Here is a 24,141-nt window from a genome sequence, read left to right on the forward strand (position 1 = left end):
TGAGCATGGCCAGACCAGTGGCTCTCTGCCCTGGTCGCATGGCAGAATCACAAGGGGAGCTTTTCCAAAGCTCAATCTCCACTCTAGGTCAATGTCTTTGTATCTCTGGGGATGGGAGCCAGGAAGCAGTATTTTATTTTTTCAGCCAATATTAAGAACAACTGGCTTTGTCTGTTGCTTTGCAGACTTCAGTGTGCTTGGGAATCACCTGGGCACTGCGTTCATTGATTCTGATTCAGCAGGTTTGGGGTAAGGCCTGAGATTCTACATTTTAACAAGCTCCCAGGTGATGCTATATGGTTGGTCCTTTGAGAAGCAAGTGTTTAGAAAAACAAAGTCTTGGCTTTCTTAATCTATTTTTTAGCCATAAGGTAAGAAAAGTGCTCATACGGTCTAGGGTGGGAGAGGTAGATGGGCAGATTGGTTTGAAATCACCCATCCGTCCACCATCTATCTATCTATCTATCTGTGCACTCAACATGTACTCTTCTGGGAACTAGGGATTCAGAGATCTCAGAGCTAGCAATTCACTGACCTCCAGGAGTTCACCATCTAGCAGTGGAAGTGGATACAGAAATAAAAGCTAACTGTAATACATGATACTATCATTTATTGAGTACCTGTGTTCCAGATGTTGTGCTAAGCCGGTTTTACTGATTATCTTGTTTAACACTCACATAATCTTCTTGAGGTAGGCATTGTTGTCACCCTCAGTTTGTAGGCTAGGCTCGAGGCGCGTGGGGCTGAGTTCTAATCTCCATCCTGCCAACCTGCCAAGGTCCTCTCCTTTGAGCCCAACAATGGAATGGAAGTGGCAATGATAAAGAGCTAGGAGACTCTCGAAGTGATGCAATAGTCCCTCACTCAGTGCAAGGAGGGATGGCAGAACACTGGCCACTCCGCATCTATGCTCCTGCCTTGGTGGGGGCTGGAGGGAGCTCACACCTCCCTCTGCATTCAGTATGGGAGGCCTTCAGAGGGAGGGAGTCCTGACCCACAGCTTTGTCAGTGCCTATGGAACTGGACTTTTCACTTATTCCTTTAAAAACTATGTATTTTGTGCTTCTTATGACAGGTCCCCTTTCAACTGAACTGGTCTGAGTGGGATCTGGGCCCCAGAATACACCTTCTCTGTCCCTTTCAGGCTTCCAGCCCCCGTGCCACTTTTAGAAATATTCCCAGGCAGATGGAATACAGGAGGGTAGAATGTGTCTCATTACTCCATTCGGTATGGGACTCTCACTTTAAGACAGATGTGCACTAATGCGGGTGGGCTCCAAGGAGAGCTCTAAGGATGGGGAGGGGCGGGATGCTGTGTAAGGCTGTGCACTGCATGAGAGCACATGAATACTGAAATGCAGCACCACTTCATGCCCTCACCCTTGTGCCTCGATGCAGGGCTTCCGCTGCCACCAGAAGGGAAGCCTTGCTTGATTCACAAAAACACCATCCAGTTACCAAGCCATGTGCCCACAGAACTGCGTCTGCCCAGAGTGGGCCCTATGTATCAGTGGAGGCCCTGAATGAGGGGCTGGGAAGAAGGGTTAGAGGAGCTGAGCTTCACTAGTCTGGAAGAGGAATGATAGGTAAGCTCATGGCTTCAAATAATCACATCGATATCCACCTGATCAATGATAATAATAACTACTATTTCCAGATTACCTACAAGGTGTCACAAACTGTGCTAAGCACTTTTCACGATCTGTCTTGTTTCTTCTCAATAAAAACTCTAGGAGTTGGATGGTATTTTTATCCCCAATTTGCAGATAAGGAAACTGAGGTTCAGGAAGTCAAAAGGAAGGAAGGTGCAGGGACTTGGCCCCTGGGTGTTCTGAGGGGGTCCTGACTCTTCAGGTTGGGCTTGATTAGTTTTGCAAAAATCATTCACGCCCCTGTTTCAGGAGGAAAATAATGAGCTGTTTTTTAATTTCCTTGATCTCTAAGGACTCCTTTTATAAATAATCGATCAGGAAGGATTTGAAAATCCTGCTGAACATCTGAAGACTGGCCGCAGGGCCCCATCCGCTTATAAAAATGGAAACTGCCAGCGCCAGCCCTGGTCTCACTTCTGGTCAATATTTAGATGCTTCCTTTCTTGAGCTTTAAGAAAAACATTAACTCAGGCACAATGTCATCTCCCCACGGACAATCAGTCTCGATACCTACCCGAGGAGCAGATGATGGGCTGCTCCGCTAGCCCAGTGGCCTTTGCTTTCTAGGTGTTTAGTGATGGCTGTGCACAGTGACAGGAGGGGGCGAGGGCAGCTGGGACGGTGCTGCTTGGGACTCAACTCTGTCCACGGGGCTCTGCCCGCTGGGCAGGGGAGAGAGGGTCATTGTGAGGGTCAGAGCAAGACCTTCAGTATGCTTTTGTTGTTAAAGTTAAAATATTCCAAGAGGACTGGGGAAAGAATTCAAGATCAGATATATATCAGAGAATCATACAAATCAGGGAATCTATAATTAAGAGGGAATCTGGGGGCCTCCCTGGTGGCGCAGTGGTTCAGAGTCCGCCTGCTGATGCGGGGGACGCGGGTTCGTGCCCCGGTCCGGGAGGATCCCGCGTGCCACGGAGCGGCTGGGCCCGAGGGCCATGGCCGCTGGGCCTGCGCGTCCGGAGCCTGTGCTCCGCAACGGGAGAGGTCACAACAGTGAGAGGCCCGCGTACCGCAAAAAAAAAAAAAGGGAATTTGGGATGTGTGAGTCACATTCCTGAACCTTGGGAGAAGTCCTCACTCTTATCATGGTGTCAGAGATAGAAACTGGGAGTTAGGAGGGATCAAAGGACATTTCCTGAGCTTCTACCTGCTGTGTGCACATGTTTTATAGTTATTCACTCTTCAGTGTAACCATAGGAGGCCTATTATCCCCATTTTACAGCTGGGCACACTGAAGCCAACGATGGTGCATGATTGTTCCAAAGTGGTGCAGCTGCTAAGTGCTGGAATCAAGATGGAAATCCAGTGACTTCCTCCAACGATACACTAATGGCCAATAAGCACGTGAAAAGATGCTCAACATCATTAGCCATGTAGGAAATGCAAACTGAAGGGACGATGAGATTTCATTTCACTCTGATTTTAGGATGGCTATAATCAGTAAGATGGATACTAACAAGTGCTCAGAAGGATGTGGAGAAATTGGAAGCCTTGTACCTTGCTGGTAGGAAGGTAACTGGTATAGTCACTTTGGAAAACAGTCTGATGCTTCCTCAAAAGGTTACATACAGAGTTGCCATATGACCCAGCAATTCCACTCCTAGTTATACACCCAAGAGGACTGTAAACATGCGTCCACACAAACATTTGTATATGAACGCTCAAAGTAGCATCATTCCTGATAGCCCCAAATGGAGACAGTCTAAAAATCCAACCGCTGATGAATGAAAAAACAAAATGGGGTGTTTCCAAACAGTGAAATATTATTCGGCAATAAAAAGAAGTGAAATACTGACACGTGTTACAGCATGGGTGAACCCTGAGAACATGTTATGAGAAAGAAGCCAGTCACAAAGGACCATGTATCGTATGATTCTATTTGTATGTAATGTCCAGGATAGACACATCCGTAGAAACCCCAGAGAAGGGGAGGGGATGATGGCTAAGGGGTATGGGCTTTCTTTCGGGAGGTAACAAAAATGTTCACAATTGACTGTGGTAATGGTTGCACAGCTCTGTGAATATACTGAAAGCCATTGAATCGTACACTTTAGGCGAACTGCATGGTATGTGAATTACATCTCAATGAGCTGTTAAAACAACACAGTGTCCTGAGTCCAAGGCCAGTGCTCCTGGGTGCTACCCACTGCCCACTGCCTCATCAGGCCTGTGCGCTGGAGTCCAGCAGAGCTGGGTTCAGTCCCAGCTTGTCCACTTGACTAGCTTGGCCTAGTTTCCTCGGACAAGACATTTCCCTGAGCTTTGGGGGCCACCTATGTGAAATGGGATCAAACAGAGAAAACGCAACTAAATGAGACAATACAGGGAGAGCACTTAGCGTGGTTTCCATAAATGCTGGTTGTGACCAATATCTGTCAAAGATTGAGAAAGAAAAAAGGAAAAGACAGCAAAAATTATTCCACAGCTAAGAGATAACAAGAGTGAACATTTTGGTGGATTATTTCCCTCTCCAACACAGCAAAGTTTCTTTTTATCTGACCTGTCCTATCGATATCAAAGAAACAGCCACTGCAGAGAGAGATGTGAGATTTCTTCCAAAAATGGAGACTCTCCCATACCCATGAGCCTATCTCCAGGGGAGGACAGAGCCACTGGAGCCCCCTGGAGTCCTAAGCCCTCCGGCCTCGGGCCCACCTTCCCGGCTCCTCCCATGCTGGGCACTGAACTTACATTGACTCCAGCAGCTGCATGTACTGCTCGTCCCCTCGGCCCCCTTCCACCTCGTGGTCCAGCTTGAGGATGATTTCATTTTCAAACTGAAGAAGCAGGAGATGAAAATCAACAATAACATTAGAAGGCTGAATACTGAAATTAGTCAATTCATTTTTTTAACCAAAGCTTAGGGAGCATATATCATCTCCCAGGTTCAGTGCTGAACACTGGGAATGCAAAATGGAACAGGATACTACATTTGCCTTTTAGCAGTTCCCGGAAAGTGGAGAAGAGCCATAGATGGTAAGTGCTGGAGCAGAGAGATGGGCATAGGAGAGAGAGAGAGGAGAGTCGACAGGGAAGGCTCACAGCCCATGTCATTTGACCTTGTTCTCAAGTTTATCTTGAAATTTTGCAGGAGAATGGAAAGAGAAAGGGCATTCCTAGCAGAGGGTATAACATGTGCAAAGGCACTGAGGGATGTGACAGAGCACTGATCTTCAGAGAATGGCATGTTGTCATGAACAGCTATTATTTCTGCCTGCCTAGCATTCCTTTCTCTATACTTTGGTAATCACATCAACCCTAATTTCAGTTTGTGAGACTCAGGTGGGCTGACCATACCTCCCCAGCTCTAGGTGTGGGTACAGGTACATGACACAGGCCAAGCTCCTGATCAGTATCTTTCATTATCCAGACCCTACAATTAAGGCCCAGATCAAGCCAGTGAGACTGAAATCTGAGGTTTTGTTGACACTCTTAGGAAAAAGAAGTCTTTCTGCTTAACTTGAAGATGGAAGGTTTTAAGCCCGGGGCTGCTGGAAAGGACCACAATGAAAGAGGCTGTGGGTTTCCCTGGTGGCGCAGTGGTTGAGAGTCTGCCTGCCAATACAGGGGACACGGGTTCATGCCCTGGTCCGGGAAGATCCCACATGCCGCGGAGCGGCTGCACCCGTGAGCCATGGCCGCTGAGCCTGCGCATCCGGAGCCTGTGCTCCACAGCGGAAGAGGCCACAACAGTGAGAGGCCCGTGTACCGCAAAAAAAAAAAAAAAAAAAAAAAAAGAAAGAGGCTGCCTGAGAATGACACCAATGTAGTGGAAAGCAGAGAGGAAGGGATGGAGAGAGACTGAAACCTCGTGCCATTTTTGAGCTCCTGAATCCAGCCGTAACTGAAGCTGTCATATTTATATGAATTAATGCCTCAGAGAGTCAAGTCTGGTGACAACTGTAATGGTCAGAGATCAGACTAGCTAAGTGACCTGAAAGTAAGTATGCACCTACACACCAAATCTTGTAACACTGAAGCCAGAGAGTATTTTGTCTTCCTACTTTCAATGTCAAGAAGCATTTCACCCAGTTGAGTTCAACATTCTGAAGAGCCATTTGTTGTCTCTCTTACATGGCTGTAATGCAAAAACGGTTTGTATACTGGTTTAATATCATGCCTTGATGAGTCCATCCAGATCATGCAGTCCACCCATCTCCCTTCTTACCAGTAGATAAGAAACTGGCACTTAGAGAAGGGAGGGAGGTTCTTGGCAAAGCTCAACAAGGTCCAGGGAGCCCTTGGGCGCTCCTGGATCCTAACTCAGCCCCTTTACCCTCAGTCCTCACAATAACTCCATGAGGTCTGGAAGTCAAGGATCACCTTTAAATGCTATAATGCATGAAAAACAGCCAGCCCCTGCTTAGCACCACCCTCAGTAAGTGTCAGTTATCATTACAGATGCAAGAGAGGCCCAGAGAGTTTAAGTGGCTTGTCTGAAGTCTCAGATGAATGGCAGAGACATTCTGGCAGGCTCTTTCCAGTGCACAAAGGATCAAGCCCAGTCGAGCTGGCTGGAATCTTTCGGTGATGGAACGCAGAGACCAGATTCACTTTCCCTCTGCTTCACATATCATCCGTGGGGCCATTGTTCCCTCACTTTTGTGGGCTAAGGGCCAAAGGTAAGGACCGGAAGCTTGTGCTGATACAGCTTGTGCTGAGAGAGAATTTCCTGTGAGTTTCCACGGTTGAGGAAGATTTATGGAAGGAGATACACAGGCCTGGAAAGATGGGTAGGATTGTGATAAATAGGAAAAGGAAAGGCATTCTATGTGTGTGTGTGTCGGGGGGGGGCGGATGGACTGAGCAAAGGTGTGGAGCTTGGAACGTGGAGAAAAATGAGGAGAGCGTTCAGCTGGAGCAGAGAGTTCAAGCAAGAAAGGATGGAAATCAGAGCGGAGACCTAGACAGAGGCCAGTATGGCGAGGGTCTGGGCCGCCACTCTACACATGAATCGTGCCACTTACATGATGCATTTTGTTAAGCATTTTGTTAACCATGTCAAGCGTCATCCAAAGTCGGGGACTGGGGGCTAGCACCATTAGACATGCATACTGTGTCAAGCCTAGGGCAGGAAGAAATATAGCCAAGGGACCACAAGAGTAGGTGCTGACGTTAGGCCGCGGTTGGGGTAAATGAGCACTGGCTTTCAATGTCTCCTCCATCCCCTCCACCATCTTGGGAAAGCTAGTAGGTCTTTCTAATCCTCAGTGTCAGAGTTTCTATCAGGGCTCAGTAGACATTTTCTTTAAGGGACAGATAGTAAATATTTTAGGCGTCGTGGGTCAGTCTCTGTCACAACGACTCACCTCTGCTGTTACAGCGCCAAAACAGCCGTAGCCAATACAAAAGCAAATGGGCGTGACTCCAGTCCAGTAAAACTTTATTTACAAAAACAGGTGGCAGGACAGATTCGGCCTGGGGCCATAGCTTGTTGATTCTGATCAATATTATAGGAATAACAGTGGTACCCACCTCATGGGGTAGTTGGGAGGGCTGGGGAAATTTTATTTCTAAAGCACTAGGGGAGTGCGTAGGCTCAAGTACGCACTGGGTTTGCTTGTCATCTTATGATTGCTGCTAATGTTATTGTTATTACTGCTGAATGTTACTGGAAAGCAGTTCTCGGGGGAGAAAAACCAGCTTTTTTGTCTAAATTGTTCAATGGTAAATGCTGGCACGATTCCTCCTCATGAGATGAACTTTCCTTTAGAGCCAAGAAGTGGATGGGCTAAATAAGCACTTGTCTCAGGGTCACAAAAGAGCCCACAGGGAGGGAAATTACAGGGTTCCAGGACGCCAGCCACGCCTGAACCCTCCGGAGTGGGTTAGAGAGGGAAGGCCTCAGTCAAGCATGTCCCAGGGTAGACTCTGGCCCTTTGGGCTGCCGGGGCCAGTGCTGTGCTCTGCTCAGGAGTGGCTATGACCACAGGGTTTGACAACAAACAGACTTAGTTTGAGTCGCGCTTTGACTGTTTTCCCCACCATGTGATGTTGGGCAAGTTAATAAGCCTTTCTGAGGCTCAGTTTTCTCATCTATTAAATGGAAATTTAAAACGGCACTGACTTTATAGTGCTGTGGCGAGAAGTTAATGGGAAAACACGTGTGAAAGGCCTGGCCTGGCGCTTAGCACATAGTAAGTGCTTCATATTTGTTGGCAATCATCATCATGACATTGTTGACATTGTCCTCTTCATTAGCATCATATTACAACAGTCAAGGGAAATGGATATCATCAGCCTCATTTATAAATCAGGAAACAGGCACAGTGGGACCTTTGTCTTGGGTTTCAAAGGATGGATGGGCTTGACTTAGGGTACTCCCAAGGGTCCCATACACTCCCAAACATACACTACATTACGTCAGCATGACAGGCCTTACCCCCCAACACTGTCACTATGCAGAGCTTAGGGCGCAGCTCTGGCTTCTCCAAATTAATCCCATTTCACCCACACTACAAGACTGCATCACATCACTGACTCCTTCCCCAACCCCTGCAAGATGGATATTTGTTAAGGAGCATCCTCAGGTTACTTTCACAAAAGTTACATGCCGCAGGGCCCAATAGCCATCTTAAACACTCAGGAAAACGGGGGTGAGCTCTAGGAGTCCAGACCTCCTGCTGCAGCAGAATGACATCACGTGGGCCTCACATTTGCATCATGCCTTCCCTGCACTGTTTCCTCTGCCTCTCTTGACTGCTTTAGAACCTCTTGGCTATTTTCATCATCTTGTTTGCCTAGAACATTTCTTTGATAGGAGCCGGGCCCCTCCGAAGTGTGAAATTTAGGGATCAAGAGCTCTTCCTCAGCTACCTTCAAAGGTAAAGTGCTGGGCTTCTCTGGTGGCACAGTAGTTGAGAATCTCCCTGCCAATGCAGGGGACACGGGTTCGAGCCCTGGTCTGGGAAGATCCCACATGCCGCGGAGCAGCTGGCCCCATGAGCCACAATTACTAAGCCTGCGCGTCTGGAGCCTGTGCTCCGCAACAAGAGAGGCCGCAATAGTGAGAGGCCCACGCACCGCGATGAAGAGTGGCCCCCACTTGCCGCAACTAGAGAAAGCCCTCGCACAGAAACAAAGACCCAACACAGTCAAAAATAAATAAAAAAAAAAAATAAATTTTTTTTTAAAAAAAGGCAAAATTCCTTTAAAAAAAAAAGGTAAAGTGCTGACTATGACACGGGAGGGGGCAGAGATAGTGTGACAGGCCAGAAACTGGCACCAGTAAGTCAGCCTGTGGTCTCCTTTGTTAACTAAATGCTGGCTGTCCTGGGGCGGGTGGAAGCCGACATGGGAGGAAGCTGGAGGAGACAATGTCATGTGAGGAGGGACGCCGATGCAAGTTGGTGCACCTTCCTAATTTTCTTTGAGTTATCTCATCTCTTCCTGTTTCATTTCATCACCCATGGAGCTTGAGTTTGGGAACCTATGATGGTATTATGATACACATTTTATGGATGAAAAACTGAGACTGAGAAAGGTTAACTAACCTACCCAAATTTATTCAGCTGATAAGCAGCAAGTCTATCTGACTCCAAAGCACAGTGTCCAGAAGACAGTAGGTGCTCAGTACATAGTTAGTGAATTGATTTGCACTTTTCCACATTATGTTCTAAGCCATTTGAATCACCAGTTCACTCCATGCCAACACTCAGTCTCAGTGGAATCTGCCAAACTGATATCTTTGTCCATTAATTCATTCAACAAGCAATCATTGAGTTCCTGCTGTGTTCCAGGCACTGTTTTAAGTGCTGCTGTCAAATGCTATTATCTCTTCCTTCTCTGAGAAAGGGATTCTCTCTGGATCTCCTGCCTGCTGAGAGCTCAGACCCTCCTGCTGATTAGTACCTAATCCTGTTCTACAATCTGCCTCATAGGTAACCCCCCTACTTCCTCTCTACAACCCAGGACCTCCATTCTTTCCCACCAACATCATCTAGAAAGCCCACAGTCCCTCCCTCCACAAAGACTTGGCCAGCAAGACAGCTGGTCTACCCAGCCTCCTATGGGGTTACTCAGGCAGTGGTCAGCCACCCTCATTATCCTACACTATAAAAACATTTACTGGAATGTTCCTCTCTGTACCAAGGCAGTGGTGGGACGGAGGTCTAAATGCCTCCATTCATACTGAGAACGTTGACATGGTTCACGTCACATTCCCGTCAGGCACTTGACGGGTGCTGGGAGTTCAGGCCTGAGGGAACCGCTTTGGCCCTCAAAGAGGAGCTCACAGTCTTGTGATGGAGGCAGACCTATGAGCAGGTTGTCATGCTATGGGGCACAGGTGACATGCCTGAGCTCCACGCAGGTAAGACTAGATGCATTTCACTTTAACTGGGGCATGGCCACGCCAGCCACAGCGTGACCAACTCAAGGCCCCTCTTGCTGTCCACAGCCCCACCACGGGAATCATGGAGTGTACCAGGGACATGAAATCCAGTCCCAGTTAAAGAGAGAGACGGTCTGGGGTGAAGTGATGTACTCCTGAGGGGTAATGGCTGTCAGTCAAATGCATCAGGCATTTAATTGGGGCTAGAGGGGGAGGGAGGGAAATCTGGTGATGAGGTTGCATAAGAAACTTGTAGCAGAGAGACTGCCCTGGAGCCTCCTTCTCCCCACCCCAGCCACTCAGAGTCTACCCTCTTCCTGTCCCAGTTCCGTCCATGCTCATCCTGCTGGAACAAATCTTGGTCTCTTGCATCCAGGTGCTCCACTGCCCCAAGAAGCAGGAAAGGCTTTCCCAACATGTGAGGCCTCAGCTGAAGGGTGACTAGGATTCTTCAGGCGAAGAACTCAGAGGAAGAGCCCAGCAAAGGGATGACAGCAAAGGAACTACACGACATTGCGTATCAGGCCAGAGGGCCTGGCGTGAGCCAGGAGCAAAGGCCCTGCTAAGTTCTCCTGTGAGCTCTGCTATTTCCATTAAAACCCACATTTTAGAAAGGGAACCCTGTCATCTTCTGGGCACGTGGTTCTTCCCTTATCTCATTATTTGGCATCGTGCACTAATACCAGATTGCACACGAGGCCTGCTGGGTCTCAAACCCCGGTTCTGCGGTTCATTCTGGATCTGGCCATCAGGGCAGCTTGGGGTTCATGGGGGCCATGCTTCCTCCCTTTCCTGGGGACACCGTCCATGGCTGCTTACTCCGAACCAAGCGGTAACACCTGGATCTGCTCATCCCACAGCTGGGCTCCCACCAAGCATGCAGCTTGCGTTCACGTGGGAAGCTGCCCCATTAGTCAGCCTGACTGTCCCATCCCTTTTGATAAGGTAGCAATGAAGAGAAGCAACTGGGGAAGGAGCTAACGATGAACACATGCCTGGAGCGAGGAGCCCGGGGATGACCCCATTCATGGGGAATAGGTGGGTGCATGCCACAGGGATGCCTCAATAAGGGAATCCATTAGGGCAGGAAAATCACACGACAGGCAAGCCTCGGAAGACATGAGGCCACCAAACACAGCTGTCAGGTTGTAATCCAGAAAGGACCTGGGTGCGCTTCTCCTTCAGACATTGTATACCATCAGTACTGGGAGTGTATCTTTTGCACACCTGCTCCCAGGACATCTTCTGAGCCAGCTGGTGCCCATACCATTGCGGGGAGTGCTGACCTGAGGGGAAGCACGATGCCCTTCATCCCATGTACTGTGCCCTTCACAGGTTCCCAAGCTTCACAGACTTTTCCTCCCCCTTAAAAGGCAGCAGATTCCAGACAACCATCAAGCACTCGATCCAGGGCTGCGCCTTCTACTCCCCCACCCCAGCTGGTTGGATATGGTGTCTTTCTCCATCTGAACTCCTCACCTGATTTCTTTACAGGCTCCTTGCAGGGGGGCAGCTGGTTATCAGCCTTCCTGGGACTAGAGAGCTCCCACCAGTCCCTGGGCGGGGAGCACACCCTCTCACACTGAGATCATCACAGCTAACTAGTCTCTTTCCTCTTAGAACCACCTTTCCCAAAGTGATTGGCACATCCAATAGATGTTTCTTCAAGAGATAAATTTGAGAAATTCAACAGGTCTGTTTACTGTGGAACAGCTCAGTGCCTTGGCTACGTTAATGTGCACTGGAAGTCTCCAAAGGGGTTATGGCATGCAGGGGCTTCCCAAGGTATTTAACCTCGAAATCCTCTTCCATAGAGCATCTGGTGGGATTAGAGCTCCACGGAACATTTTTTGAGAAGGCACTGCTTGCAAGGATGCCACTCGTTCTTTCATTCAGCCAGCACTTACTGCGATGAGGCCAGTGGCTGGAAGTGCAGTGGGCACAGCCTGGGCTTGGGATTGTAGTGATCTGTGTGTTGCAACCTCTGCTCTGCCTCCTTCTTGATGTGTGACTTCGGGTAAGTGACTTCACCTCTCTAAGCCTCAGCACTTCCATCTTAAAATTGGGTGGTAATGCTGCCTACCTCACAGGGTTGTAATAAAAAGTTCATCCCATGAACTACTGTATGGAAGTTATTTACAGTGCTTGACACAGAGTAAACGCCCAGTTAATGGCAGTCATTGTCACCATCATCATCATCACTCTTATGACATGAAGATGAGGAAGATGCAGAAATGAGTTTAGTGCAAGGCAGTGTATAATAAGGATACCTCAGACAGCTGGAATGACATAGGAATAGAGGGCAAAGATCTCTTAAAGGATGAGCGTTGGAGTGGGCTTTGCAGGATTGGTAGGAGTGTAGACGATGTTGGCAGGAAGGACTGTGAATGTGGCAGAGAACCCGAGGAAGAGGAAACATGAAGGAGGATGCTCACCAAGGCAACGCAACTCAGGTGAGCTGGTGCGGGTGGGGGGTGGGGGTTGCCTGGAGGTGAGGTGGGAGGAAGGAGTTGGAGGAAATGGCTGGAACATTTGATGGAAGGCCAGAGCAAGGAGGGCCTGGAATGCAGGAGACAGGGTTTGGGCTTTATTTGGTGAGGATTAGAGAACCAGTGAACAATGGGAGGGTAAGGTCTGCAAGGATTTTAAGGAAGAGCACTTTGGAATCTGCTGCCTTTTAGAAGGCACTTAGATACCTGTTTTAAGGAAAACTGTTTGGCGGCCAGACGTGGTATAGAATGAGAGGCAGAAATGCGGCAAGGCCGGAGAGAGGGCACGGAGCCCAGTTAGGCGGAGCACCAGGTGAGAAGGGCGCTGAGCGGACAGGAGGGCGAGACCTGGAGGTACTGCTAAGGCAAACTTGGCGGGACTTAGACACACCTTCCTAAACTGGGAGTGACTACTGAACGTTGCCAGGAACCTGTTGTGGAAACCAGTGCTTATTCCACTGGCAGAAGCATCTGGAGTGACTGGGCCCAGAAAACGGTTCTTATCCTTCCAGTTTGACAGGATTTTCAATGCTTGGTCAGTGGCCCTCGCGTTTGACACAGGCGGCTCACTCCCTACATGCTGGGGAAAGCCTCCCATTCCATCCCCGCGGCAGGTCTGCGGGGCCTCCCTACGTATGGGCCTTGGGCTCCACTTGCTGTCAACCCTGATGCATGGCCAGGTCTGACACCTGGCGGGGTAGGCTCTCTCTCAGCTATTCAGATCTTCCGAGTCATCCCAGAAGCAGAAGTGCTGGACAGAGGTGGGTGTCCCGTTGGGGCAGGTGGGAGGGAGGGGGCCTTTGGACACACCTTGAGGGGGCTGTTCGGTACAGAAATAGAATCCTTACTACTTCCTGTTGAGAAAGGGACCACGCTGATACACAGCAAGAAAGTGCATTTTAATCTCGGCCTCGGGCAGGAAAGTGTGATAGAATACCGACCAAATCCCATCTGCCAGCTCATTCAGGGCACAAGCATAAAAGTCCCCAGCCTACCGTCAAGCCTCTGAATGAAGTCCAGGCAGATGGAACAAGGATATCATTATGGAAAAATGGGCTGGGGACTAGGGATGCTGGCATGAGTTTCCAGCCTCAGTTTTTACCTTTTTGAAATCCCCACTCCTTTGATATTCACACAGCATCATGTCGAAGAAGATTGGGATGGTGGCTTTCCGGAGCTCAGCCTCAGGGATAAGTGTCATCTCTAATATAGGTCCCACCATGCCTGGGATGAAGCAGATTTTGTTCTGGCCTGAAAGACAAGAGGGACATGGACCCATGAGACAGTTTTCATGATGCGCAGGTTCTCAGACCACGCCTGGGCAAAGAAAAAAAGGGAGGCAAGATTGTAAAAGCAATAGTTAACACTGATATAGTTGTTTACCGGGATCCAGGCACCATTTTGGACACTTTACGTACATCCACTCTTGTAAGAGACGTGTGCATCTTCCAAAACAAGCTCCGTTGTTAAGGATAATAACCCAGGCGTGTGGAACGCACGTCGCTGCGTATAAGGGTTTTCACCTGCATCATCTCCTTTGCAAATAGGGCCCGGACGGAATATGCTAGTGATGGCAAATCAGAGGGATACTTGAAATTATGTCTGTCTGCAACACAAGCCATGTTCCTGAGATTTGGAAAACATGCTTTTACCAACTGTTTCATGAAAACAAGGAAAGCAAACTTTGCTGCCAAGAACCTGCTATAAAAGTATGGTCAGTGTAATAGCGGGAGTTAAAACATCACTTATGGTCAGAGAAACTACAAGTTCTTGTTTCTTCAGCCTCATTTCAAGACATTCCTGCGTCCCCTCCCCTGGCTCTTGGCATTCTTGCCACACTGGCCTGGTTCCACTGTCACAAGCTCACCTTGTTTCCTCACTGCCAGACCCGTGCACACACGCCTCCTTTGTTGGTAATATTTTTCCCTGCTTTTTCCCCAACATCTGCCCATTACCACCTGGCTCCTCATGGATGGATGGGCTGAGAAAAGCCCTACTGCATGCCCACCCCACTGCCAGCTATGTCAGATACTGCACTGGCTGGTGGTCTGTCTTCTTAGTCAACTTGGCAATGATGGCTTCATTTGATAAACGTCTGCCTCCCCCCACAGAGAGCTTTGTGAGAGTAGAGGTCATGTCTGTTCTTATTGTTGTATCTGTAGCACTGAGCATAGAACATATTAGATCCTCAGTAAATGTCTGCTGAATGAGGAAATAAATTTGTCTAGCTCCTACACTCACTGGCTATGTGACTTGGATATGTGTCTTATAAAAATGCAATCACAATGCCCACCTGTTGAGAAGACCATGTGAAAATATGTCTGTGTATACTTAGCCCAGAGCCCGGGAGAATCAGCACCGAGAGGGAGGGGTAGCGTGGCCCAGTGGTTAAGGGCACCGATTCTGGATGCAGATTGCCTGAATTATGTAAATGGATTCTGCCATCAACTAGCTATGTGATGTTGGGCAAGTTGACCCCTTGAGGCCTCCGTGTCCTCATCTGTAATGGGAGAGAATAACAGTATTTATTTCATAGGGTTGTCGTGAAGAATAAATGAATTATTATTTATCAAGCACCCTGGACGGTGCCTGGCACGTGGCACACTTCATATAGTGTTAGCTATTGCTGCTGTCACGTTTGGCCAAAACGAACCGTGAAGGGCAGCCTTGTTGAGCAGAACGGATCAGACTCCTCAGAATACACACATCAGATGTGGCAGAGGAGGGGAAAAGAGAGGGGCACTTAAGAGTTGCGGGGATTTCCTAGGGAGCATGGGCAAGGCTATCCCAGCAACCCTGTCACTGAGCTGACACCCAGGTGTTTCATCAGCAGCTGCGTCTTTCTTTTCCTGAGTTTCAGAACCTAAGAAGCCCATCCTGGTTTTCCCCATTGTCAGGATGCACACTGGTGGTCTCCGCCTGGGGGAGAGAGCTCCTGGGGTGCAGAAACTCAGGCGGTACGGCGTACAGCCTGGCGCCGCTGCTTTCGAATAAAGCTGAGAAAAGGAGCCAAGAGGGAAGGCGGCAAGAAAATGAATTTTAATTCAGCCTAAATGAGGCTTAAGGTTGGAGTGAGTATTTCCCCAGAATTCAGATAAAAAAGGCATCATCCTCGGAATATCTTCGGCTAGTGAGAATGAAATGATGACGGCTGGCAGAGAGTTGAGTGAAATATAAAGACACTTAACCAGGATATCAGCTTCATTATAGGATGTATTTGGATTGTACTTCACATTGATCCAAAGAGAAAAGAAGGGGGGAAAAAACGAGCTTTCCTGAAGGTTTATAGTAACTGCTAATCTAGGTTTCTGATTTAGTCCTTCAAGATCCTTGAAACCCTCAGTGGGGTTTTAAAATTCAAAGTCGACTGCAATAATAAGTAGAAGGTAAATGAGAAACTGTCAGATAAGCCACCATGGAGGAGAAATTGCTTATACAACAAAGGGCTTTAGAATACTGGAGGGCATTGGGTCTGATAAGGATATATTTAAGATGGTTTAAAATAAAGAGCGGACATCCATGGACCAGGGACTTCTTAGACACTTTGGACCTGCATTCAGTGGAAGAGATGTTTGGAAGAATAGGGAAAGAGGAGAGAAAGAGATGCTGCTCTCTAAATGCGGTGGGATTTCAACGGCACTTACAATGCTACAGAAAGAAAGTTTATTCATTTACATCAAAAATGGAATTTCAGCACATTGGATTTTGTGTGCAAGTAATCTGAATGTGTGCCTTTATAATCATAGATGCCCACACAGGCACACAAACACAGAGAACATATTTGTGGCTAAGTGAATGCAAACTCATTTGGGAAAAAAAAAAAAATTCCTCATTCGAGGGACACGTCTGCTGCTGTTTTCAAAAAAAGGCAAGGAAGGGAATGGGCGAGAGGGTCTTTTTCACATAATGGAAGCAGACTCTCACTGGGAACAGATACAAAGTGCCGATAAGCCAGCAGGATAAATCCAAATGCCGAGGAACACAGGCTTCAGGAAACGATCTGGTGGTAATGAGAGCACAAGGAAGAGCTTAGGTGTGCTGGTGGAAAGCAGTCCCCTGTGCTCTCCGGCCTCAGTTTCCAGTTTGTGCAATGGCCTTGTCTATCACCCCTCTCAGGAAGAGACCGTGAGATTGCAGGCCAAGGGTCTGAGGGCACTAAGAAGGCGAGCTGGCAAAAAAGAAACAAAGAAAGAAGAAAGGAAGAAGGAAGGGAGGAGACAATCGCGTGAACCAGGCTGAGCACGAAGGTGGGCAAGTCGCTCACCTCAGGGGGCTGACAGGGCACCAGGCGCACTCGAGCTGAGGGCGTGAGGCCCCGCGAGGGCTGGCACAGACCCTGAAATGAATGGGATGAGGGCAAGTTACCACCCCCTGGATTTCAGCGTCCCGCAAGCCTCTTGGGGACTCTGAAATAAAGTCGGGCTGCTCAGGAAAGGCCACTCGTTCACTTCAAAAGAGGAAGAAAGAACACAGATCTCTGCTCCACCTTCCCAGGCTTGGAAAATCGCCCTCCCAGCACTGCTCTAAGACAAGCGGTTGTTTCTCTCCTCGTTACCCAGAACGTGCCCGGCCCCGGCTTCCCTCCGGGCCCTGATAACCTGGGTCAAGTCTCCCCACTGCCACTCCAGGCCGTGTGGCTTTGTGCCTGTCACTTAATGTCCCTGAGCCTCTGTTACCTCATCCGTTAAATGGAGGTAATAATCATAATCCCTGTCTGGAAGAATTGCTGAGAAGCTTAAAACAAAGGGCTTTGTACAGGGTCTGGCTCATCGGAAAGGCTCAGGAAGCGTCGACGCTGGTTATGACGATGACGCTGAGCAGTACAAGCTCAGCCTAGGGTGGGTTCTGGAAAAAGCAATGTGAGGAGACCGGGCCCGACCTCATGGAGCCCCCTGGGGCTTTTCACAGAACTTCTCAGTCCAGTCAGCTTGTTTGTCCACCTCTCGAGTAAAGCGCTGGCGTGGGAAGAAGGTCGGATTAGACGTATCTTATCTCCCATGGCTGACATTCACCACCCGCTGAACCCTTCTCTATCCGATCGAAACATGTTCTTATCTGTTCTCAAAGATGTCTGAAAAGCCCCAGTCTGATTATGTTGGTCCACAGCTTACAGTCCTTCCATGGGTCCCACTGCTCCGCAGGCCCATTGGGCCCGATGCTCCGTCTGCACACCCCAGCCTCCCTCCGCTGGCTTGCCTCCTGTTCCTCCGGTTCGCCCTGCTTCCCCCTCCTCAGGCCTGCACACTGCCCCCTTCTGCCCACCATGCTCTTCCCTCCCTCTCCCTGACCCCATCACCGCCCTGAATCCTATCACCACCGCCTCCACAAGTAAATCTTACTCGTTCTCTATCCAGTATGGAAGCTACTTGGCTACATGTGTCTTTGAGCACTTGAAATAAGGCTACTCCGAGCTGAGATGTGCTGTAAGTGTAAAAAACCCCACTAGATTGCAAAGAAAGAGTTCTGGAAAACAAACCAAAAAGAGGTAACATATCTCAGTAATGTTTTATATTGGTTACATGTTGAAATGATAACACTTTGGAATATGGGGTTCAATAAAACATATTGTTAACACGAATTTCACTGCTTTTTAAATACTTTTAAAAAAAAATTTGGACATTAGAGAATTTGAATTTAGACAGGTGGCTCACATGCTAGTTCCTTAGGACAGCACTGCTTTGGAGCTCAGGGCTCCCCCCGTTCCTCATCAAGGCCCCCTCAGCTCACTCACTAGGCAGGAGTTCTTTACACACTCTCTGGACGCCCCCAGCTTCTGCTCTACAGCTATGTCCCCTTGCAACCATAATTAAATAGCTCCGCAATTAGTTTGTTACTATTCAGTGCAAAGTCCCTGAGGCTGGGGGCTATGTCTCTAACTACAACTGTTTTCAGTTGTAGCCTCAGCTACAGGCATAGTGCCTGGCACTTACAGGGTACTTGTCTTCATTTCCTGTTGCTGCTATTATAAATCACCACAGACGGTGGCTTAATGCAGCACAGATGAATCTTATGCTTCTGGAGGTCAGAAGTCTGAAATGGGTTTCGCTGGGCTAAAGTCAAGTGTGAGCAGGGCTGAGTTCTTTCTGGAGGGTCTAAGGAGGAAATTCTTTCCTTCCCTTCTCCAGCTTCTGGAGGTCGCCCACATTCCTTGGTTCATGGCCCCTTCCTCCATCTTCAAGCCAATGGTGTTGCTTTTTCTAATCTTTCTCTGACTCCCCTGCCTCCTTTCCTCACTTACAAGGACACTGTAATTGCATTGGGTCCATGTGGATACTCCAGGATACTCTTAGCATCTTCAAGATCCTTAATTACACCTAAAAAGTCTACTTTGCCATGTAAGGTCACTTATACACAGGTTCTGGGGGTTAGGACTTGGACATTTTTGGGGAGCTGTTATGCTGCCTGTCACAGTGCTCAATATTTGTTGTTAAATGAATCAGTGAATGGGTGGATGGATGGATGCCTTTCTAATCCCATTTCCTATTTCTTCCCAGCAGCTTCTGCCCAACTCTAGGAAGTCATGCTTGCTTAGGCTGGTTGCTCTCCTGGAATAGTTGCCCCTCCCCCGTTCCCCTCTGTTTCAGTTCTGACCACCCTGGGGTCTAATTCAAGAGCCATTTACTCAAAAGAGCCATCCTCCTGTTTGCCTGAACTCCTGAGTCTCCACCACACATTTCACATTAAAGAACATGCTCTTACTTTGTTCTTTACACTCTTAGTTTGTTCTACTCTCAGAGCCGGATGGTAGGCTCTTCCAGGCAGGGCAGGGACTGTGCCTTATACTTTCCCAACTCTCCCGCCCTTCCCTGGAGCTTAGCACCAAGCTGGGCACCCCACAGATGCTTAAAAAGTAATGGTGCAGTTGCTCTCACAGCTCTGCCGGGAGTGACCTCCCCACGTGTGAGGCCATGATGCCGGCCGCTGGAATTTGTCTTTCTTTCCCATGAAGACTGTTAACACAGCAGACCGGCATTAAACCCAAGTGAATGTGGGATGGTTAAGTACAGTTATTTTGGCAAAACGTGCATTGCTTCACTCTAAGCAGAAATCAAATGTTATGATGCTACGTTATCAGGAAGAGTACATTATATTTGGCATCATCCCAGGATTCCAAGACTCAAATGGCATTAACCCTTTAGTGGCTGGGTCCTAGTACCAACATATGGTCCTTCTCTCCATAAAGACCTCCCTGCATGTACCCTCTCTCACAAAAGCACACACGCGCACGCACGCGCACACACACACACACACACACACACACACACACACACACACAGATGTCTAGACTTTTCCCTGAATAATCTTCCAGCCTGGGATTATCTTTGCAATTAGCTATCTTATAATCACAGGGTTGCTCAAATCTCTCCTGATGAGAAAAAGATGATGATACTGATGTTCACTGTGACGATGCCCTGACTGCACTGGGCATTAAAACAAAAGTTTAAAACTTCACACGCATCATGATTTACTCATTATCAGCAGTCTTTGAAAAACGCAGTTGGCTACTTCATACTCTTGGAAAGTAATCTGCATATTCTGAAACACATTATTAGTAAGAACATTGGACTTGAGGTCAAGAGTCTGGCTCTTTTGCCTCAGCTGTCACTGATTTGTTGTTGACCTTGGGGATGTCCTTGTGCCTCTCTGGGCCTCTGTAAAATCACGGCATTGAATTAGATGATGTATGTATCAGATAGGGATGTAGCAGAAATCTGATCGCCACGGCTAAACTGAGTAAGTTCTGCTTTAGTTTTCTTCCTTAACAAGAAGCCAGAGATGGTCAGTCCAGAGCTGCTCCTCCATCCTTAGGGTGTGACTCTGGTCTTCATGGCTTCAAGGTGGCTACCACACCTCCAGGCATCTTATTGTTTCCCAGAAAGGAAGAGGGGGAAAGACTATGGGCAAAAAATGTGTTGTGCTCATTGAATTTGTCCCCCTTCCTTTTACTTTAATTGGGAAAAAAATGTTTTCCTGAAGCCCCAGGAAGTTTATTTCTTCTGATTCTCATTGGCTAGAGCAGGGGTCACATGGCCATCACCTGTTATAAGTCATTGTTAACTGAGCAAATTGCGATCATGAAAAAAAAAAATCAGGGATCACCTAGCCAGGAAGAAGGCTGGAATGGCTATTGTGTGGGCACTCAGCCTCGTCTGCCACAGATAGCTTCTAAGTTTCACTCTGTCTTGGATATTCCACAAATTGCACTTTAAAACCCATCATTACCCAAGGCAGTGTTCTCACTACACTGGGCCCTCATGTATACAGTGCTTAGTCCTGGTTTGGATTAGCAGATTAACCTCATTAGCACGTTAGAGAAAGTGTGCTAATGACATCATCTGGCAGAACGCGGAGTGGGGTGGGGATGGGGAACCATCCATTCACTCTGCCTCCCCTTATCCCTGAAGGAGATAGGCAAAGAGAAGGCAGCCATGTAACTAATTAGCAGCAGGAAAACCCCTTCAGGCTGATATACCTTCCTCTTCCTTGGAGCCTCCGCCATCCTTGCCAGCAGCATCCTTTACTTTTTGTTTTCTGCTGTGGACATCTGTGCCTTTGTCTGACCTCTCACAACTCCATGAACGTTTTCCTTTGGGAAATTCTGCCTCCCTTGAGGGATGTAGGCTTGGTGGGGGCATTGATGGAGAGGTCATCCAAGGAAGGCCAATAGAATGGTGTCCCCTGGAGACTGGACCTTTAGCAGAGTGATGCTGGGATGGAACATTCTGAAGGCAATGTCACACCACCTGTCATGGATCCTTGAGTGTCTCTGGCCCTACCCTTCGTAGCCCATTTCCCCTTGCCCTTCCCATAAGTACCTTCCCTGATTAAGGCGGCCACAGTCAGCATCTCTTTCTTGCAACCCCCATACCCTAACAAGTATATCTTTTAATTACATTAATTCATCCTACAGGTACTTGAATACATCAAGAAGTTTGTGATGCTTCTGGACAAACACTCGTGCCAGGGTACTTGCCCTGAATCTAACGCTAATCCACTCCAGGATCTCGTACACACCTCTTTGTCTCTCTGTGCCTTAGTTTCCTCATTGGTAAAATGGTGGGTTGGACCAGACCTGTAGCTTCAAACTATTCTCTGAAGTACTTCAGGATTTCTCCCCAGAAGATCCACAGGGGTCTACATGGGAGCTCAGGAGAGGCCCATTATAACGGGCTCTGGGCCCCCCACTCGACTTCAATTAGAATAGCTTGGCTTTCATCCAATTTCTGTGTTGAGCAGGATATTTTTTTTATTGGTCCTCAGCTAAAAATAAACGTTTGAAAAATGCTGGACAATATGATCTCTAAAGGGCCCTTCCAGTTCTGATGTTCTGTGATTCTAAGCAGGTGGAATATTTGGTAACATCTTTTCATTCATCAGCATAATTGGGAACACAGGAACGCCTGCCAAAACATAATCTATATCTAAATAAAATCTTCTGTGTGCAAAACAACGGCAATGAAGGACATTCAGAAAAGAGCAGGCTGTGTGGAAGAACTAGAAACAAACAAAGCACAGATCCCTGCTTTGCAATTCTGGCAAAGCTTGATATGTAGATCTGGGAAAGGAAGCCCACCACGGCTTTACCTCCTCTTTGCTGTTGTAAAGCAAAGAATGCAAACTCATATGCAAACCGAATCTGGGCCCCATGTTTCACTGGACACATTCAGTGTTTTAAAAACTTTCAATTAGTTATCACCAATATTCATAAATTGGAAAATGCATTTAAAAATTATGTTTCCTGGCTTCGTTTGAAAAAACGGAAGATGTGACAATGTCGGCCTTGCATTGTAAAAGGATGGCGGTCAACCAGAGCAGGACAGCAACTGTCCCTTTTAGCTGGGGCACATCTGCTTCACTCTGCTGCAGGCCACCTACTCCTTCCTATAATCCTGACCCCTGAGGCCAGATGCTGGCTACCAGGTAGACCTTCACTTGCACTATGCTTTTTTGTTTTTCCCTATTGCAGGGTAATGGTGAATGAAACATAAAGTATTTCTTACATCCCTGTCATTATCCAAAGTGGAAAAACAAAAGATAGAGTGAGAAAGGTATGCTGTTCTAGAAAAACAGGGCAGAGATGGTATTTATTTATGATAGTGGCTTAAAAATGGGGGTAATTCTGTATACACACACGCACGTGCGCGCGCACACACACACACACACACACACACACACACACGACATCTGGCAATGTCTAGAGACTTTTTTTGGTTAACCCAACTAAGGAGGATCTGGTGGGTAGGCATCTGGTGGCTAGAGGTCAGGGATGCTACTAAGTGTCCTACAATACACAGGGCAGCCACCACAACAAAGAATTATCCAACCCCAAATGTTGATAGTACCCTGCTTTATGGATTTCTGTGGGTTTAACATACATCAGCCCCTTCACTCTTTTACATTACCTGCCTGGGCACTGCCCGGGCCCTGCCCTTCAGGCCTTAGTGACACAGGCCTGGCTTTGATGACTACTGAGCTAGAACAGGAAAATGAGGCTCCCTCCTGATGGCACGAGGGTGAAAATAATGATAAAAACTCTGACATGGGTGTGGCCTCCATGGCCTCACTCTCCCAGTATTTGCTCTCATGACCCTCGTAAGCACCCTGGAGAAGATGTTGTTTCCCCAGGTTAGGCCCAGTGTCACTCAGTCCCCTGGCTTTGGGCCTCATAGCATGTAAATGACGGGGCAAGGCCCCAGGCAGAGATGTAGAGTCTGTTCTGCGCCTGGTTCCCCAGCTCTCACTTTGATTTTGTGAGCCAGTTCACAACCCTCCTGTTACCAGTATGTGCTCTTGGCCTGCGTTGAGTTGCTGCCGGCAAACACAAAACCCAGGCTGATATCCACTGTGCTTTCCCCACAACGAACGGGCCTTGCTGGAAAGGGTGAGGAACGGCTGTCCAGGAAATCAGATGGGAACTGAAAGACACTAAGATGTCTGGGGAGGCAAGAAGCAAAGTCAGGGGAGGTGATATAGGTTGAATCTAAGAGATGGGCACAGCACTGCAAGTGCTCGACTGAAGAGGGCCCACATCCAGGCCCAGGGCAGAGCAATTCGGCAGCAGAGAGTCAAGGAGGGTGCCCAAAAATCGGAGGTGAAAATGGTTCATTACTTGTTACTATTTATTCATCCATCCATCTACCCATTCATCCTTTCCGCACCTATTTATGGAGCAGGATTCACGCCTTGGGCGAGGTATGTGGCCCCCAGCCTCGTGGAATCAAAACCAAGCTCTGGGATTTGCCACTGTTTCATCTCAAGCAAGTTGCTTCCCTCTCTGAGTTTCCTGATCAGTAAAAGGAGCGGGTAATGTTTCCATCTTGCAGAAGGTGATGTGAAGACTAGATAAAGATCTCCTTAGCCCTGGTCTGACTCAGACCCTCCCTAAATGCCTGGCGGACTCCATCTCCCCTTCTTTCCTCCCACAGATGCCACTCAGCTCACACAGGATTCCTGCAGCTCACTGAAGCAGGGACAGCTTCTGGGGTCACGTTTCAGCTCAAACATACCGCAAAAGACCTTTGTCTTCCATGGAAACAATTCTCCCCCATGCGGTTGGAGGATCTTTTGTAGATCACTACATCACATAGGAAGCGGGATGCAGAACGGCCACCAGTCAGCAGAAAGCACACGTGTGACGTATACTCCCACAGCAGTCGTGCTC

General features: G+C 48.1%; 1 protein-coding gene across 1 annotated transcript in view; it reads right to left on the reverse strand.

Moving 5' to 3' along the window:
- The window catches only part of DOCK2 (dedicator of cytokinesis 2), a 407,441-nt gene that overhangs the window by 47,284 nt on the left and 336,016 nt on the right, over positions 1 to 24,141 (reverse strand). The window contains exons 33-34 of the mRNA XM_082836577.1: positions 13,582 to 13,730; positions 4,350 to 4,435 (exon numbers count right to left, since the gene is read on the reverse strand). Of these exons, the coding sequence (XP_082692703.1) occupies positions 4,350 to 4,435; positions 13,582 to 13,730 (235 nt within the window). The remainder of the gene's footprint in view (positions 1 to 4,349; positions 4,436 to 13,581; positions 13,731 to 24,141) is intronic.

The sequence above is a fragment of the Leucopleurus acutus genome (genome assembly GCF_964270905.1).
Source record: "Leucopleurus acutus genome assembly, chromosome: 3".
Taxonomy (NCBI): domain Eukaryota; kingdom Metazoa; phylum Chordata; class Mammalia; order Artiodactyla; family Delphinidae; genus Leucopleurus; species Leucopleurus acutus.